This window comes from Apus apus, chromosome Z (genome assembly GCF_020740795.1).
Source record: "Apus apus isolate bApuApu2 chromosome Z, bApuApu2.pri.cur, whole genome shotgun sequence".
Lineage (NCBI taxonomy): Eukaryota > Metazoa > Chordata > Aves > Apodiformes > Apodidae > Apus > Apus apus.
In genome coordinates, this window is record NC_067312.1 from 14,287,755 (window position 1) to 14,306,057 (window position 18,303).

The 18,303-nt window shown below is 38.9% G+C and overlaps 1 protein-coding gene across 2 annotated transcripts in view; it reads right to left on the reverse strand.

The window, feature by feature from the left end:
- Nucleotides 1–18,303, reverse strand: part of RICTOR (RPTOR independent companion of MTOR complex 2) — a 98,919-nt gene that overhangs the window by 40,663 nt on the left and 39,953 nt on the right. For both annotated transcript variants that reach the window (XM_051642372.1, XM_051642371.1), the window contains exons 7-16: nt 18,130–18,256; nt 17,010–17,179; nt 16,694–16,761; nt 15,428–15,495; nt 13,060–13,142; nt 12,305–12,392; nt 11,265–11,355; nt 11,062–11,128; nt 10,869–10,949; nt 1,213–1,313 (exon numbers count right to left, since the gene is read on the reverse strand). In XM_051642372.1, the coding sequence (XP_051498332.1) occupies nt 1,213–1,313; nt 10,869–10,949; nt 11,062–11,128; nt 11,265–11,355; nt 12,305–12,392; nt 13,060–13,142; nt 15,428–15,495; nt 16,694–16,761; nt 17,010–17,179; nt 18,130–18,256 (944 nt within the window). The remainder of the gene's footprint in view (nt 1–1,212; nt 1,314–10,868; nt 10,950–11,061; nt 11,129–11,264; nt 11,356–12,304; nt 12,393–13,059; nt 13,143–15,427; nt 15,496–16,693; nt 16,762–17,009; nt 17,180–18,129; nt 18,257–18,303) is intronic.

Genomic DNA, 18,303 nt, shown 5'->3' on the forward strand with positions numbered 1-18,303 from the left:
AAATATGAAGTTAAAATGTATTTATCAAAATAATGATCAGACTAGGCAGATCAGGAATGGCAAAAGTAATTAATGAAAATACTTCCTATCATTTACTATTAGAAAACAAAAAAAAAACAAATCACAATCAATTTTAATTGTCTTCTACAGAGATACGGAAGTAAGAACACTGAGATACAGAAACACTTTAAAGACACGCAGATATATCAAACTATTTGAATTCTTTTCTCTGGAGGTTTAAATTGCATGAAGTGCCCAGGAGATGGTATGACAGAGCACTGCAGAGGTTGCATTCCAAGATTAGTAGATGTACACACAAATTCTAAAAATATAGGTAAACTAAAAGAGCCCATTGTTTTTTTAAATCTCAAAGTTCAAGTACTTCTAATTTAAAGAGAAATACAAAGCTTCTATAAACATCTTTTTCCAGTCAGATGCCTAAATATATCTAAATTGATTGGTACAAGTTTCAAACAGATCACTAGTACTGTTTAACTACATGTCATTGAGAATGCTGCACAAAATTTAAAATTACTGTTCAAACATCTTTATACTTACATGGAAATTAAGGGAACGGAAAAAATACTAGTGCAAACTTTGACCAAAAGCCACAGAACATTTTAACATTATTACAACTGCTACCACTACCATTTTCTTTGGAAGAAAAAAGTTATTTTTAAAAAAATATCTAAAACCAACTTGATGAGAGTATTACATCTTCTGTTCTTGCTCACACTAATGATGACTCACCATTTAGCCATAAACAAAAACAGAAGAAAAAACAATGGTGCAGGCTTTTTTAATTGTGAAAGCTTAATTTTATCAAAATGCCAAATGGTAAGTGTGAAATAACAGAAAGATTAAACAGAACATTTCTTGGACGCTGCTTAGTCATACAGTGCCTTACAGTTATTTTATAAAATATTCTGTGTAAAAATCTTGCGATATATGCAAAAAGTGTCTGAAATCTACTGTCAAAACTTTCTTTCCAAATTTCTCAATTGTTACTGTAAACACCTCTGGAACTATCCACTGAAAAGTACTGCCCTGTAAATGTGACAGACCACTTCTATATGCATGTTTGCTTGCTTTCAAATAAAAACAGCACTCATTTCAGGCACCAGAAGACTTTCAACGTCAGCTTTCACTCAATTGTAAGGACAAAATGAGATGTCAGTATTTTTGCTTTTAAGTGTAATAAAGAATTCTTACAGTCTTTTCTCTTTCATGATGTCAAAAGATGCTGCCATATTCATTAGCGTTGGTAAGCAATGCAAGTGATGGCTGTGAGAATGAGGAAGAATTGTGTTTGCCTAAAAAAACACAACAGTAAAAGACCAGTTAGAATAACTAATTACAACATTTTTGTCCACCTCTTTAGGATCAACATTTGAAACATACACCACTTTTCACAAGACCTTCACAAATGCATGACAACAAAACTACCTTTTTCCTAACATAAGAGCAATAATTACACATTCCACTTTGAATATTTGATCTAACTAATCAATCTGGAACAGAACTGAAAGCAACTTAAGACAATTACAGATTTCAGACCCTTCTTATTTGTATTGTTTTCATTAGCGGTTTTTAAAGCGGTAATGTGCAAAACCACACAGAATCAGGTACCTTTATGTCATATGTATAAAAGTACTAAAAAATTTAAAATCAGAAATACAATTTCAGCTGATAATTTCTACTAGAGACTTTTTACTACCAATATTTCTGTTCCCTGTCTCCCAAACCTAATGAACTAAAATAACATCTCAAGTAATTAGACCTTTAATTGCTTTTATTTTTAAAACATAGCTAGTTCTGCAAATATTTTTGGAAACTAAGGAACAACAAAGATTAAAAAAAATACTTCAATCTCTTAGACCTACATAAGTGTCAAAAAACTTCACAAGTATTTGTAAACAGCCATCTCTTCAGAAAACTGAAAAATACCTAAACTTCGCAGCATACCCAAGTATCAGTAAAAATAACATATGTTGTTATATTCTTCTTTTTAAACATGGCTGACTGAATATTCAAGAATTTCTGCCAATTTTAAGAGAAATCCCTGAAGAAACAAAAGGACAGATTTTTTGTGGTTGTGACACATGCTGCTGAGTGGAAATGTTATAAATCACCATAGCAATACACAAACCTATATCTGAACATTGTAATCTTGTTTTTTTGAGCGCTAAGCAGCACTGAAATGAGATGATAGTCTGAAGATGCAGACTATGGCTGATCATTCATATTCCAATTTTTGTATGACAAAGTTGTATTTCACCATTTTACCATCTCTTATAACGCAGTCTATTCGAACAAAAAACCCCAACAAAACCACAAAAAAAACCAAACCTAAAACCCCACAAGAAAACGGATTGAAAAGTGCTGTGCTACATATGCTGTTCTTGTAATCAAGAGGATGTGAAAAAAAAAGAGTTGAGATTACAAGTGTGAATGGAGTGAGTGTTGTGTGTCAAACTGCCAAGGTCAATTTATGGCTCCCAGGCAAGAAGCACAGGTCAACTACCTGCTTTGCAGTTAAAGATCATAATGAAAATATTTTAGGTTTCTGTGTTGTAAACAAATGAACCTGGTGCCTTCTGCAAAATGACATTGTGTGTTCCCTTAGCTCAGACATCAATCAATCAATCCCAGCCCTGGCCCGAATCAGCAGGCTACAGTGTGTGTACTTAGAATCACAGAAACATTAAGGTTGGAAGGGACCATAAAGATCATCAACTTCCAACCCCCCTGCCATGAGCAGGGAACCCTACCACTAGACCAGGTTGCACAAAACCTCGTCCAACCTGGCCTTAACCACCTCCAGGGAGGGGGCATTAATAATCTCCCTGGGCAACCCATTCCAGTTCCTCACAAACAATACAGTGAAGAATTTCTTCCTAATATCTAACCTACATCTCCCCTCTTGCAGTTTAAAACCATTACCCCTCGTCCTATCACTATCTTCTCTGATGAAGCTTCCCCAGCTTTCCTGTAGGCCCCCTTCAAGTACTGGAAGGCCATTATAAGGTCTCCCTGGAGCCTTCTCTTCTCCAGGCTCAACAGCCCCAACTCCGTCAGCCTGTCTCCACAGCAGAGGTGCTCCAGCTCTCTGATCATCTTCATGGCCCTCCTCCAAATCCTTTCCAAGAACTCCATGCCTTTCCTGTGCTGAGGGCACCAGATCTGCACACAGTACTCCAGGTGGGGTCTCACCAGAGGAGAGGGGCAGAATCACCCTGCTGGCCACACTTCTTTTGATGCAGCCCAAAATGTGTTTGGCTCTCTGGGCTCCAGCACACACTGGTGGCTCATGTTGAGCTCCTCATCCACTACCACCTCAAAGTCCTTTTCCTCAGGACTGCTCTCATGCCATTCTTCCCCCAGCCCGTATTTCTGCCTGGGGTTGCACTGGCCCAGGTGCAGGACCTTGCACTTGGCCTTGTTGAACTTCATGAGGTTGGCACTGGCCCACCTCTCCAGCCTGTCAAGGTCCCTCTGGAGGGCATCACTTCCCTCTTGGGTGTCAACCACACCACACAGCTTGGTATCATCAGCAAACCTGCTGAGGATACACTCAATTCCACTGTCCATGTCTCCAACAAAGATGTTAAACAGCCCTGGTCCCAGTACTGACCCCTGAGGGACACCACTCGTCACCTGCCTCCATTTGGACACTGAGCCATTGACCACAACACTCTGGGTGTGACAATCCAGCCAATCTCTTATCCACCAAGTGGTCCATCTGTCAAATCCATGCCTTGTCAGTTTGGAGACCAGGATGTCATGTGGGACAGTGTCAAATGTCTTGCACAAATCCAGGCAGCTGACATCAGTTGCTCTGCTACCATCCACCATCTCTGTAGTCTTGTTATAGAAGGTCACTAAATTGGTCAGGCATGACTTGCCCTTAGCAAAGCCATGCTGGCTGTCACGAGTCACTTCCTTATTTTCCATGTCCCTTAGCAGACATTTCAGGAGGATCTGCTCCATGATCTTGCAGGCCACAGAGGTGAGACTGACTGGCATGTAGTTCCTTGGGTCTTTTTATTTCCCCTTTTTTAAAAAGAGGGGCTATGTTCCCTTCTTCCCAACCAGTGGGAACCTCACCAGACTGCCATGACCTCTCAAATATGATGGACAGAGGCTTAGCAACTGCATCTGCCAGCTCCCTCAGGACCCGCGGCTGAATCCCATCAGGTCCCATACGTTTATGCACCTTCAGGTTCTTTAGATGGTCACGAACCTGCTCTACTCCTATAGTGGGGAGTAATTCACTCTTCCAGTCTCTGCTTTCACCTGCTGTGGCCTTTGTGTTGAGGCTGGAGCACTTGCTAGAGAAGACTGATGCAAAGAAGTCATGGAGCCTTCTCAATATCCTGTGTTGATACCTTGCCCGTTTCCTTCAGGAGAAGGCCTACACTCTCCTTGGATGTCCTTTTCTCCTCAACATACCTAAAGAAGCTTTTCTTGTTGTTCTTAACACCCCTGGTGAGATTTAATTCTAGCAGGGATTTGGCTCTCCTGACCTGATCCCTAGCTGCTCAGACCACCTCTTTGTAATCCTCCCAGGATACCTGCCCTAGCTTCCACTCCCTGTATGCTTCCTTCTGAAGCTTGAGCTTTTCTAGAAGCTGCTTACTCATCCATGCTGCCCTCCTGGAGTTTCTACTTGACCTCCTCTTAGTTGGGATGCAACACTCTTGGGCCTGGAGAAGGTGATCCTTAAATATCAACCAGCTTTCATGGGCCCTTTCTACCCTCCAGGATGTTATCCCTAGACACTCTCTTGAGCAGATCCCTGAAAAGGCTGAAATCTGCCCTCCTGAAGTCAAGAGTAGTAAGCTTGCTGTGAGCCCTCCTTGCTGCCCTAAGGATCTTGAACTCCACCACTTCATGGTCACTACAAACTAGGCTGCCCTTGAGCTTAACATCCCTCAACAGCCTCTCCTCATTGGTGAGGACAAGGTTCCTCGATTACTTGGAGAAGGAAGTTATCATCCTTGCACTCTAGGAACCTCCTGGATTGTCTGCATTTAGCAGAGTTGTTCTTCCAACAAATGTCAGGGCGGTTGAAGTCTTCCATGAGGACCATGGGTTGCGAATGTGAAGCTGCTCCTATCTGTCTATATAGTGCCTCGTCTGTATTATCCTCCTGCTCAGGTGACCTGCAGCAAATCCCCACTGTGATGTCACCTTGGCCTTTCGTCCCCTTAATTTTAACCTATAAGCTCTCTGTTGGCTACTCATCCATCCCCAGGGAGAGCTCCATGCACTCCAGTTGCTCTTTGACATAGATGGCAACACCCCCATCCCATCTGTCCTTCCTATAGAGTTTATAAACCCTCCATTCTGACACACCAGTCATAGCAGCCATCCCACCAGGTCTCAGTAATGCCAATGAGATCATCACTTCATGCAGCTCCTCACCCCCTGATTCAAAAATCACTAACATACTGCAAGCAATACCTGATTTCTGCTGCGGCACAAAATCGGATTTCTGAAGTCACAGCTGATTTGAAGAAACAACTTATCTCCAGAGGCCAATTCTGTGTAACTCACCTGGCCTGGCCAGTTCTGAAACCGGACAGGAGGTGGCGTGTCACGATTATCATGCCTGAATGCTAATACTGCCCCTCTAACAGCTGCTGTCACAAATTTTGCAAACTATATTGCAAGCAGATGGCAGTGCTAGGTGTAAAAGATACGTTCTTTATGGTTCCCTTGAGGGAGCAGGATAAAGGTAAGTTTGCTTTCACTTGGGAGGGATTACAATATACCTTTAACAGATACCTACAACGCTGCTGAACTTTTACAGTGTCACTTCCCCAGGATGTGAAACTGTACCAATATATATAGATGATATTCTTGTTGGGAGGAACTTCCTCTGACAAGGTGAAGGAAGTAGCAGCAGCAGTATGGCAAGCACTAAATAAACAGAAATCAAGATTCTAACAGGAAAATGTCAGGGACCAAGTAAAGAAGTACAATTTTTAGTTACTTGGTGAGGAGTAGGCAGTGCAGTGATTCCTCCAGATAAGCTTAAGAAAAGCTGAAGAACTGCAAATGCCCCAATCAAGGAAGGAGTTACAACAGTTAATGGGAACTAGAGAATATTGGAGGAAGCATGTACCTGGATTTTCCATCATCTCCCAACCATTAAACTCACTCTTACAGAAAGGCAAACCCTGGGAGTGGAAACCAGAACATAAAAAGGTGGTGTTCTGGTTTAAGTCAAACCATGATAGGCAGTCAAAACTCCAAAGAATTAAAACCATAATACTAACTGGGCTCAGTACAACCCACAACTCTATTACCACTTACTATCAGCTGCTTCAAACTGATCTGGTGCACCCCTCCTATGAAGACAAGCTGAGAGTTGAGGCTGTTCAGCCTGGAGAAGAGAAAACTCTGGAGAGACCTCATGGTGGACTTCCAGTACCTGAAGAGGCTACAGGAAAGCTGGGGAGGGACTTTTTACTAGGGCTTGTAGCAAGAAGACAAGGACTAATGAATTAAAACTGGAAGAGGGGAGATTTAAATCAGACATTACAAAGAAATTCTTCACAATGAGGGTGGTAAGATACTAAAACAGGTTGCCTAGGGAAGCTGTGGCAGCCCCACCCCTGGAAGTGTTCAAGGGCACGTTGGATAGGACTTTGACCAACTTGGTCTAGCAGCAAGTGCCCCTGACCATGCAGGGGGGTTGGAACTAGATTCTCTTTAAGGTCCCTTCTAACCCAAACTACTCTATGAGTCTATGATTCTAAAGGGGACTGCTCCCTTAGGAGTTGCACAAAACCTCGCTATCAGAAAATTGTATGCCTACCTAACAGGAGATGCAGAAAATGCAGTTACCTGAAGGACACACTAACATTTCCAAATTGCAGATGTCCATAAACACAGACCCTTCAGTGTTACAACAGCCTTTTAAACCTTCACCTATTCTGGATGTACTGCCCCTCTGTGCAGGTACACCAACAGAAAACACATTTGGTTTTACAAATTCTTCAGCAAAGAACGTAAAGACTAAATAGCAGTATAAGGCCATTGCAGAAGGTATTACCACTGGCAAACAAGTAACAACAGAAGGTGAAGGCAGTGCACAAGCAGAAAACATAAGGGCACTTGTTTTAGCAGCAAAGAATGGAGCAAAAATAATACAGACAGACTCCTGTGCTGTGTGGGCTGGTGCCACACAGTGGCTCTGTCAATGGGAAACCTTGAATTTGGAAGCAAACTGATCCCCACTTTAGAGAAACAAGGACTGGATTTTTGGCTCAATTTTACCTTAGTACTGTTTTTGTAGTCTGCCTCTGGGAACACCACAGTGGGGACTATAATTCAAATTTAAAATAAACATTACTGACCCTAGTACAACAACATCTGTCCCAATTGTAAAGGATAAGAAAACTCTATTCCCACAAATTTTGTAGCTGGAATGTAAGCAATTAAAAATACAGGCCAAAAATGTAGTTATTTAATCCATCATGGTTTCTTAAAAGAACCGAACTATTGATGTAAATTAATACGTCAACAACCAAACCAACCTGTTCACCAAATTCCTAAGTATATCCTATGCAGGATAATTAGCATGGTTACATGGGTGAACCTTCACCTCTCCAAGGCAACCAAGGAGACAGGACTGGGAGACTTAAACAGTGGAGATGCTGAAGTATTCATAAATAGACTGAGCACCACAATTAATTTAAATTAGAACACTCACTGCCATCTTCTCTATTAGCATTGGGAAGCAACCAAAGGCTTTTATCTGATACACTGCCTCAGTGGGAAAGAATTAATGAAAGAGAGCATCAGTTGACTGCAGATGCACTTTGTGCAGCAATAAAAGAAGAGGGCAACTGACCCACTGAAATTCAAAAGGTAATTTGGGATAACGTAACTAAAATTGTAAAAGAACTACAATCTTGGTGGTACTCAGTTTTACTTATGATCTCATAAACAATACAGCCACTGCATTTGTCTTAACAATACAGGATACTTCAGTTCATAAACCAAATCATTCTGTTAGGATTAAATCACACTTGAGCTATCTATACTCTGTCCATTTGAACACAGAATATGGGCCCAACAAAAACAAAAGGCAAACTATTGATCTTAACACATGCATCCACTGCACGGGAACAACAAAGATTTGTGAGAGTAATGCCATCAAAGCCCTAGACATTTGTCTTGATATGGAGTAAAATGTCTGTCATTCTGAAACACATCCTGATGAAACCCCTCAAATATATTAGAAAAGGATGTGTCTGTATCTGAATCCTCTGTGGTTTTACACTCACAGATAACATTACTGCACATACATGCCATCATTCAAGTGTTTGTGACTTTACTAAAGGTATGCAATGTGACTAATTATCCAGCTCCTGTTATGTCTTAACAATTGTTACAATCTAATTACACACTGAGTCAAGACTTATAGCCTACTTCCATCAGAATTAATATTACAGTGTTGAAGAAACTATTACAACACAAGGACCTTTGTCAGCTACTAGAACACATCTGAAATCTGGAATTGGGCGGGGAAAAACCTGATGAAGTTTAACAAGAGCAAGTGTAGAGTTTTGCATTTGGGGAAGAAAAACGCCATGCACCAGTACAGGTTGGGGGCTGACCTGCTGGAGAGCAGTGTAGGTGAAAGGGACCTGGGGGTCATGGTAGACAGGAGGATGACCATGAGTCAGCAGTGTGCCCTTGTGGCTAAGAAGGCCAATGGCATCCTGGGGTGTATTAGAAAGGGTGTGGTTAGTAGGTCAAGAGAGGTTCTCCTCCCCCTCTATTCTGCATTGGTGAGGCCACATCTGGAATATTGTGTCCAGTTCTGGGCCCCTCAGTTCAAGAAGGACAGGGAAGTGCTTGAAAGAGTCCAGCGCAGAGCCACAAGGATGATTAAGGGAGTGGAACATCTCCCTTATGAGGAAAGGCTGAGGGAGCTGGGTCTCTTTAGTTTGGAGAAAAGGAGACTGAGGGGGGACCTCATCAATGTTTACAAATATGTAAAGGGTGAGTGTCAAGACGATGGAGTTAAGCTTTTTTCAGTGAAGACCAGTGATAGGACAAGGGGTAATGGATACAAGTTGGAGCATAGGAGGTTTAAGATGAATATCAGGAAAAATTTTTTTACTGTAAGAGTGACAGAGCACTGGAACAGGCTGCCCAGAGAGGTTGTGGAGTCTCCTTCGCTGGAGACATTCAAAACCCGCCTAGATGCCTTCCTGTGTGATGTACTCTAGGTGACCCTGCTCTGGCAGGGGGGTTGGACTAGATGATCTTTCGAGGTCCCTTCCAACCCCTATGATTCTATGATTCTATGATTCTATGATTCTATGAAATAATGGACAAAACCCTCTAATTGCCATTCATCATTATACAGAAGTGTTGGGCCATGTCTTGGAAAGAGTGACGATGGATAACACCACTGGTGAGAAACTCTTCTTGGAGGGTCAGCAAGAGGACTGTTTAATTCTATGCTTCACCAAGTTGTGACTTTGCCAGCTCTTAACTTTAATATGTTTATGGCTTGTAATTAAGTTGCATATAAAGGGTTGGTACATGATAAAACAAATAACCCAACTTCAACTATCCCAAAACAAAAACTAACACACAACGAATAGTAGTACTTCACTATCTATTTACCACAGATCTAAAAGCACACAACTATTAATATATTGCTTATGGCACTAAGGCAAGAGGTGCCTGTACCATTATTCTGTTAAGGCAAGATAAAGTGAGTACGGTCACAGGGTGGAGTATGTCAGTATGACCCCTCAGCCTTGCTTAAGCCATACCCACTAGTAGAGGTTGTGATGCCTGCAAGGAGCTTACCCTGGACGTTGGGGGATAGATGGCAACACAGTAGCCAAGAGCTGTCTGGAAAAGTGATGGCAAATTTCTTGCTGGTATGCAGATATATCTATACATCAATTATCACACCCTTTAAAACAGCAGACAGCCCAGGGCACACTAAGCTCTCCTGAAAAAAAAAGTGGGCTTCACACCAGGATCTCCCCTTGATTAGGAACATCTCTCAAGGTTACTCCTCAAGGTTGAAAGAATCCTTATTGTGTCAGATATTCAGTAAGTGAATTGGGAAGAAGAACCAACACTCAGAAACATTAACTAAGTGATAAAAAGGATTGATTACACACATGTAATCTTTCAGACATAAACTATCAAGTCTGTGACTTGGACTGGATCCAGTCACACCTAAATTCCTCTCTGAGGAGTTTAGAAAGAGAGTCCTTTCTGAACCTTATGACTCAATGGGAGGGTTTCCCTGACAGAAGACTATCCCTTGTCCTCTATACAGTAAATAATCAAGCATACCTTGCCATTGTATCATGTTAAACCACTGTTGTATTTATTATCCAACTTTGTTAACCCTTGTTTTATATCAACAAAGTACACTGCTGCTTCTCTCCTATGCCTTAAGTGCATCTCTCACTCCATTTGTGACAAATGCCAGAAGACCACCATCATTCTAAGAAATGAAAAATTGGCTGTAGTCCTTTTGCCAAATGCAGTTAACTGATGGGTGAATTTGCTGGACACTAGCTTAAAAATACAACTGGCTACTGAGGCAAGTAAGTGTACTGGTGACAGTTTTGAGAGCTGGGAATTATCCTTGGAGAAGAAGCTCTCGCACTTTCAGTACTTTCCAAATGGCCTTCCTGTTGATTCATACTGTTATTACTCCATAAAGTGCCAAAAGATGTAATGTAAATTAACCTGTTATTCTGACAAAAAGTAGATATTCCATGTTCATAACATAAATTCAAAGCTGTAACATAAAATATCTATTTACAACTAGCTACTAATACAACTTATTCTCAGCAAAAAGTTTTACTTACCATGTGCAAAAGTTCTCCTAAAAGGATAGTTGCTCTAACAGATACATGATCATCACTACTTGTGATCACTTCAACCAGACCCTTAAAAAAGTTTAAAAAAAATATTACAACATTTAATGTATAGCATCTTATTTTAATGTTTATAGGAAATAAAAGTAACAAGCATCTATTCAAACTTGAAGTCATTAGTTACCTCCAGAAGTCCATTGGTGATAAAAGCTGAAAGCACTAAAGCCAAATAATTATCCATGAGATCAGGCCTAAGGAGAAAAAAAAATATGGAAACAGTTTAGAAAGCTCATTTCTTAAGTGTATCTACAAGAAAACAAAAAATGTTTTCTCAGCAACTCCACAAATCAAAAAGAAGGGCCTATACTAAGTTCCTAAAATGCTCACCTTGACCTGGCTCGATGGGGTAATATTGTTTTAGCTTCAGCAGCTACAAAGCCATCAGAAAGCCTCCAACAGTCCTGAAACCTGCTTGGATCTGAAATGAGAAAATATGGACAACAGTAATTACAATATTGGATTTCACAATGTTATTTTAATGGTTGTCAACACGTAAATAATAGTTCTTGCCAACTAATGTTATTTCAGGTTTTAAATTATATAAAATTCCCTCAGAAGGGATCTTTAGTAAGTCATCTAATCCACAGTCCTGAGCAAAACAGGGCTAACTTCAAAGTTAGGACAAAGATTGTATGTAGCAAGGTATTAATCAAAATAATAACATTTCCAATCCATAAACAGATTAAACTTATTTAACAGAAACAATCATAACAATTTTGAAATGTACATCCATATGTCACAAATAAAGAATGACTTATTTACTTATCAATGCAGAAAAAGGATTAAGCCTTCATAATCAACTGCATGACAAAACATTTATGACCAGAGTTTGAGGAAGAGAATTGCTGGAATATTAAGAGGCTGCAACTTGTTCCTTTTGGTCTCATACTTTTGCCAAAGGAAAGGACACAAAGCAAAGGATACTCCTGGGTTTACAAATGTGTAATTCTAAAGATAAAATATTAAATCTGCTAAATATAAAAACATGAAAAAGCATACACTTTCCCTAGAAAAAGTTGAAAGTCTGCTAAAGTGCAGTGGAGATATCCTACAGATACACAATATATAGAAGACTTTTTAGTAACTTTTTTGTAATGTGCACCAATGCTGCTACATTTCTAATGCTTCAAAGAAGTCTAATTTGTCGTCATGCGTTTACAATCTGTGTAAATGCTTCACTATGCTCCACTGCTGCTCATTTATCAAACTTACAACACTTAACAGTCAATTAAGCATTTTAAACAGAACTTCAGAGTAGCCAAAGTGACAAAACAATAGTGACATTATTTAAAATATAAACAGTGAAGAGTTCAACTGTGTACAAGAGCTTAACAGAATTCTTACGTGAATTAGTTCTAAATACTCACCTACACTGAGAAGTGCCTCAATAAATTCTTCTGCGATAACAGGGAGAGGAAGGCGAAATATATCATAGAGAACTTCCAGAAGACCTCGCTACAAAAAAACAACAAAAAAACCCCACAAACTCACCACAACATATATTTTACAGATTTACAAAAAATGTCCTTTTTTTTACTATTAATGGTGAAGTTGAAATTTTAACAGAGTACTGAAACTGGTGGTTTTGTTTCAGTGTACCTTTTTTTTATAACATGCTTATTTTCATAAACTGAAGTAATATAGAAAAGAAAGGAAGAGGTTTTTTAAACTTAGAACTGTGCCTTTTTTGCACTATGAATTCTGCAGAAGCTTCAGCTACTCGGATTGCTGATTTTTAGAATAGTTACTGCTGCCACCATGCACTTATCAGTGCAACAGATAACTGGAAAGAAACATTTTACTTTACCTCAGATTCAGGTCTCAATATTATGTTTTAAACTGGTAACTGCAGCTACTGTGAACTTGCTTTGACTTGTGACCAGAGTAAAAATGAATTTTGTACTTTTTTCTCTGCCATTCCCTCCTCTCAGACATACAGGGTGTGATTCCATTCTCACAGAAGTTCTATGATGGAATTATAGACTTGAAGTTGGGGGACAAAAACTTAAGTCTCATAACTGGAGTCTGCGTTTAAACCACTAAATTATTCAAAATTTTAAGAATGTATTAATTAGAACATCCAATATTACTCCTACATAAGTACTATATATTTACCACCTACCCGTATTTCCATATTTGGTATACATAGTACCCCAATAAGAGACTGAATCCCAGAATTCCCAGGTTTGCACAGGCTGATAATACCTAGAAAACATTAAATACATTAAAACACTCCTTCTAAAAAAAAAAAAAAGTATGATGTATTTTTAAATCCTATTTCCAGTTTGAGTATAAGCACAGGTGAAAAAATTACTAATCAAAAGCATTTTCACTTTTATAATGCAAATCCTTTCCAACCAGTAATATTTAGCAAAACTTTCTCATCACAAAACTTTGATTCGTCATTAAAAATTATAACTTTTTTTGCCCTTTCCACTATGAACATTAGTTTCAAACTATGGAACATCATTTACATGGAATAAGGTGCAGAGAGACAAAGCTGTCAAAATAGAACCTGAAAAATTTTAATCAGCTTGGCAGAATTGAGAGCAGTTTCTCTATCAAAGGCTGTATTTTAACCAAACAAATTGTTCAGTTCCTTTACAATCTCACGTGAATTCTAAACAGCAAGTTTAAACATATCTGGCATAACACTGTCTGTTCACCATTTTAAAGCAACTTCCGCAAAAAAACAGTGCTCATCTCCAGAAGTTTCAACACAGTAAATTTAACTTCACGTTAAATGTCAGAGCCTCTTACAATTTGGTCTGTTTGCACTGTATTTTTATGCAATTACTGTAGTATTTCAGTATCTTGAAATTGTTTCTAAATATTACAGAATACCACCTGAAGGTCACACTGTTTCTCAGCCTCAATTTATACTGTCTCTTCAGTAAAATGTGGCTGCAAAGACAGTAACCTTGCTCAATTCCTTGGTCATTCTCTTCATACTTCAGAGAATAGATTAAAATTTAGAGAGATGTGCTATCCAGAAAACAAACAAATTTCTCCAAAGTGCAACTTCAAATGAACGAAGAGAATCCAGGTATGCACACCTTTATCTCATGTATTATAAATTTACAACGCTCCATTCTTTAAAAATTACTGAAAGATGAAAAAGATCACCTACTCATCCAATTATTTTCACTAATACTTTTAACCGCTTTATATGAACTTGAAGAAAGTCTTCAACTTCAAAGCTTTCATGTCACAAAAGCTTAGACAAGCACATGTTGGCCTCAGGCATATGAACAGCATTTAAGTGTGTTCCACAGTGCACCTCCAAGGACATTTTTTTTCCAAAAGCATATAGTGACCACATCCCAGTGGCAATGCAGGAATAGATTTGGGTGCACGCAGTCACTGCTGCATGCCTCAATTTTATCTTTAAGGACATGACTGCACACAAGGATCAAAGACACTGCAACCATCCATTCTGAAGAATAACCCAGTCTGAAAAATCAGAAAAGCAGACTAGCAAGCACAGCAGACAGTACAGATGGGCAAAAACCCACCTAAAAATCCAGAACAAAACCCAAGAACACGCTCAAGTCTCGTTTAGCTACGTGTCTTTTGGGAAGACTGACAGGGTAACGATATTTTGCAATAAAAACATTTAAGATATTAGTCTCCAACACTGGCAGTAGTATGAAAAAAGAAACGAAACACGTAACCACTAAAATGCCACTGCAAGTAACATTTACAACGCAATTGTTTCTACAGTCATGAGCTTTAAGGCACATGCTATCAGTGCTACATGTCTGAGTAAGGGAAGGTGCAGCAACACTCCTATCTGACACTGCTTCCTAAAAGCTTCAAAGCTATCAAAAACTTTCCAAGCTTATTTCCCAAATGGAGAAACTTTTGAAGGATATCTGGATATTAAATTAAGCTTACTGATAATTTTAAGAGCATTACAAAATAAAGCAAAGTCTTACAATGAAAAAGGCTTTCTGTATAGTGTGAATCTTTCCCATGTACAGCCTGTAAAAATCCGACCCAAAATTTTGGTAAATGATTGCATTAGTAATTTTTAAGACATTGTCTTTCACATGAGAAACCCAAAATAACATCCATTGCAATTTCTCTTCAGCTGTAGCACCTGCTAAAAGCTAGTGTTAACAAAACAATGCTGTTAGTATCTCTTCATATAGACAAGAACATTTCTTATTTACAGTGGCAGAAGCATCTCATAGGGAAATTCTTATGTTGTTATTTTCAACATCCTCTCACCCATTACACGCCAAGTACCATCAAGACAGATCTAAGGTATTGTCTAAGAGGGATAAGAAGAGCTGTGTCTTGTCAGTAGAGTTAGTCAAAGAAAACTACATACACATCCTCCAATTTAATATCTCAACACATTTTAGTACCATCGTAGAAAGGTACTGATAAAAATCAGGCACAGCAAATGAGACAGATTCTGTGTTTAAAGAAACCACTCTCTTTACTAGAATGTAAAATGCAAAAAACCACCAAAAAACCCTTACCTGCCCATGATCGAAATGCTGCCACTATTCCCATTTTACTAGCTAGGAACCGTGCCTCTCTGTCCTCCCTGTCATTAAAACAACAAATGTCACAATACAATCAATGACCGTAAAACAAATAGCATTACTAAAATAGCAAGTAAAAAGTAGTTAACTGAAATTTTAGATGGGGGACAAAACCCAGAGTAAGAAAAATATTTTACATATGCAAATATGTGTGTGTATATATGTATTTATGTAATACATATATACATTCACAAAGAGTGTAATTTTTAAGTATTGTTACTTTTCCTTTTTATGGGGAATTACCATGGCAGAAGGGTATCATCCTGAATTAAACAGCTATATGTGGTCAGATGCATCACTATGCACCTCCACTGACAGTGACTGTATGGCCAGGGATTTGGACCTTATTCAGTTACCCAGATCTAAGCATCTACTCACAGAATCACAGAATAGTTTGGGCAGGAAGGGACCTTAAAGATCACCTAGTTTCAACACTCCTGCCATGGGAAGGGACACCTCCCACTAGACCAGCTGCTCAAAGCCCTATCCAAGCTGGCCTTAAACACTTACAGGGAGGGGCAGCCAAAGTTTCTCTGGGCGACCTGTGCCAGTGTCTCACTACCCTCACAGTATAAAAATTCTTCCTAATATCTAAATATAGTTTTGAGCTTGATGCTGTTCTCTCTTGTCCTATCAAAACATGCCCTTCTAATGCCACTTGGTAATTAGAAAAACCTGAATAATTAAAGTGGGAATCAATCTCAGGAGTAGTAGTCCAAACTCAGGCACAATTTGTCAGTTACGAGATCAGTTTATACTCAAGGCTTGATCTAGCTAGGCCTTTGGAAACTCTCAAGGATGAAAGCTGCAGGACCTCTCCTGTTCCAACACTTGACTGGTTTTGCAGAAAACTGCAAAACTCTCTCCACCTGTATATGAACTTGGAACCTCACTTGTTTCAATTTTTCATTATTGCTTCTTGTCCTTCCACCATTCACCATCATGAAGGGCCATGGATACATCTCTTAATAGTCTTTATAGGTATCAGAAAGACTGCTATTCCAGGGTGGAGGGGTGGACAGGTTCCAGGCTAAACAAGCCCTATTAAATTATTTAATAGTCTCTTAAGAAGCTGCATTCTAACCCACTGTATTCAAGTAGTTTAGTATTAGCTGATTGCTTCATTTTCACTTTGGAAAGAAAAATATTTTAATTCCAATGAACACAACTGGTAGCACATGTAGCAGCACTAACACTTACTTGAGTTGTCCTTCTGCTGTGTCTGGATTATGCCTGTAGTGAAAATCTGTGTAAGGAGCTAAAATTCGCTAAACAAAAAAAAGACATGCATTACTTTCACATGAGAATACAGTTAAATGGGTCTTGCCCTCTCCTCAGTCCCACTCCAATATGTCATGTTACTCCTGCTTTATATATCACTATGCTCTAGCCTAAAATGTTGTATTTCAAACATTTTGCACTAACACAGAGGGTGAAATCGGAGATGAAAATTAAACATTTTCATTAGTAATCCACAGTTTAACTTCTGTCACTAAACAAGTAAAACTGAACCCACCTCTAATTCTACATCTGCTCGCACATACTGTCGGGTCTTTGGATGATTAATGAGGTGCAAAACTGTAGTTATCAGAGCCTCATTTATTCGGCTTAGTTGACAATCAATCACATTTTTCAAGATGGTACTTAAACCACCCCGAAGAGCCACCACCTCGGGATTCTGAAGTGCTAAATAAAAAAAAAAAAACAGGTCACTCTGATGAGTAATGGGAAAGAAAACATTTCACGGCTTCAAGTATGACAAACTTGTAATCTCTTTAGCACATACACCTTATTCTTCCTCAACACTGCTAAGGCACAGTGACAAACATTAGTAATTGAGATTTTAGATTTATTTATCATGAAAAAAAATACTAGTCAGTTAAGCCATCAACTGTGCAGCAATTTCTAAACTTATTTCCAATCAAGTTCTCATGCAGAAGTTTCTGGATTTCTCTGCAAAAAGGTTCGGTTCTTTACTGGACTGACATGGATACAATATTTATACTAGACTATAAAAGAGCAACAGATTGTTCATTTCTCTGTATCAGAAGTCCGTATCTTGAAAAAACTGCTGAAGTTATTTCCCACTGAGTTTGAAAAACTGAAACTCAGCATCCACATGAAAGTATAGGGAGTTAGTATAAACCACTGTCCAGACAGCCTTTACATGGAGACAAATACTGAATTCCAGAAGCCAGCCAAGCACAGCACCCGCTGTAAAAATTTTTCAAGGAGAATTTTTGTAGTTTTCTGAACTCTTGTGCATTTGTCAGTATCTCATGTATGGGATTTCCCATACTTACAACCATTTGGTTTTAAAAACATCAATTGCAGAAAGGAAACATTTTTAAGGTAATGTAAAAATTGGTAAGTCTTAAAGGAAAAAATAACCCCTGAAATCTTCAGGAACTTAAGCTATTTTGATTTCAAGTTGAAGTGATTTTGTTTTACTTGAAAACAATTACTAAAGTCCATGAATGGACATTAAGAACACTTAACATCTAATTCACTGTTCAAGGAATACCCTTAATTATTTGAATACAATCTGTTTAATTTAAACCCACAGAAGATAATACCTTAGAAAACTGATTAGAATTGTGTAAAAAACTGACTTTATTAGCTTTCAGTTGTCTTACCTAGTTCACAGATAATGGCTATACACGCTCGAACCATTCTGTCTCTTTCTTGAAGACCATCACTTCCAACAGCTATCAAAGAATTAGTAATAGAACTGGGGAACAATGATGCATTCACAGTGATCATCTGCCAAAAATGAAAGAAAAAGCCTTCTGGTTTCTTCACAATATTTC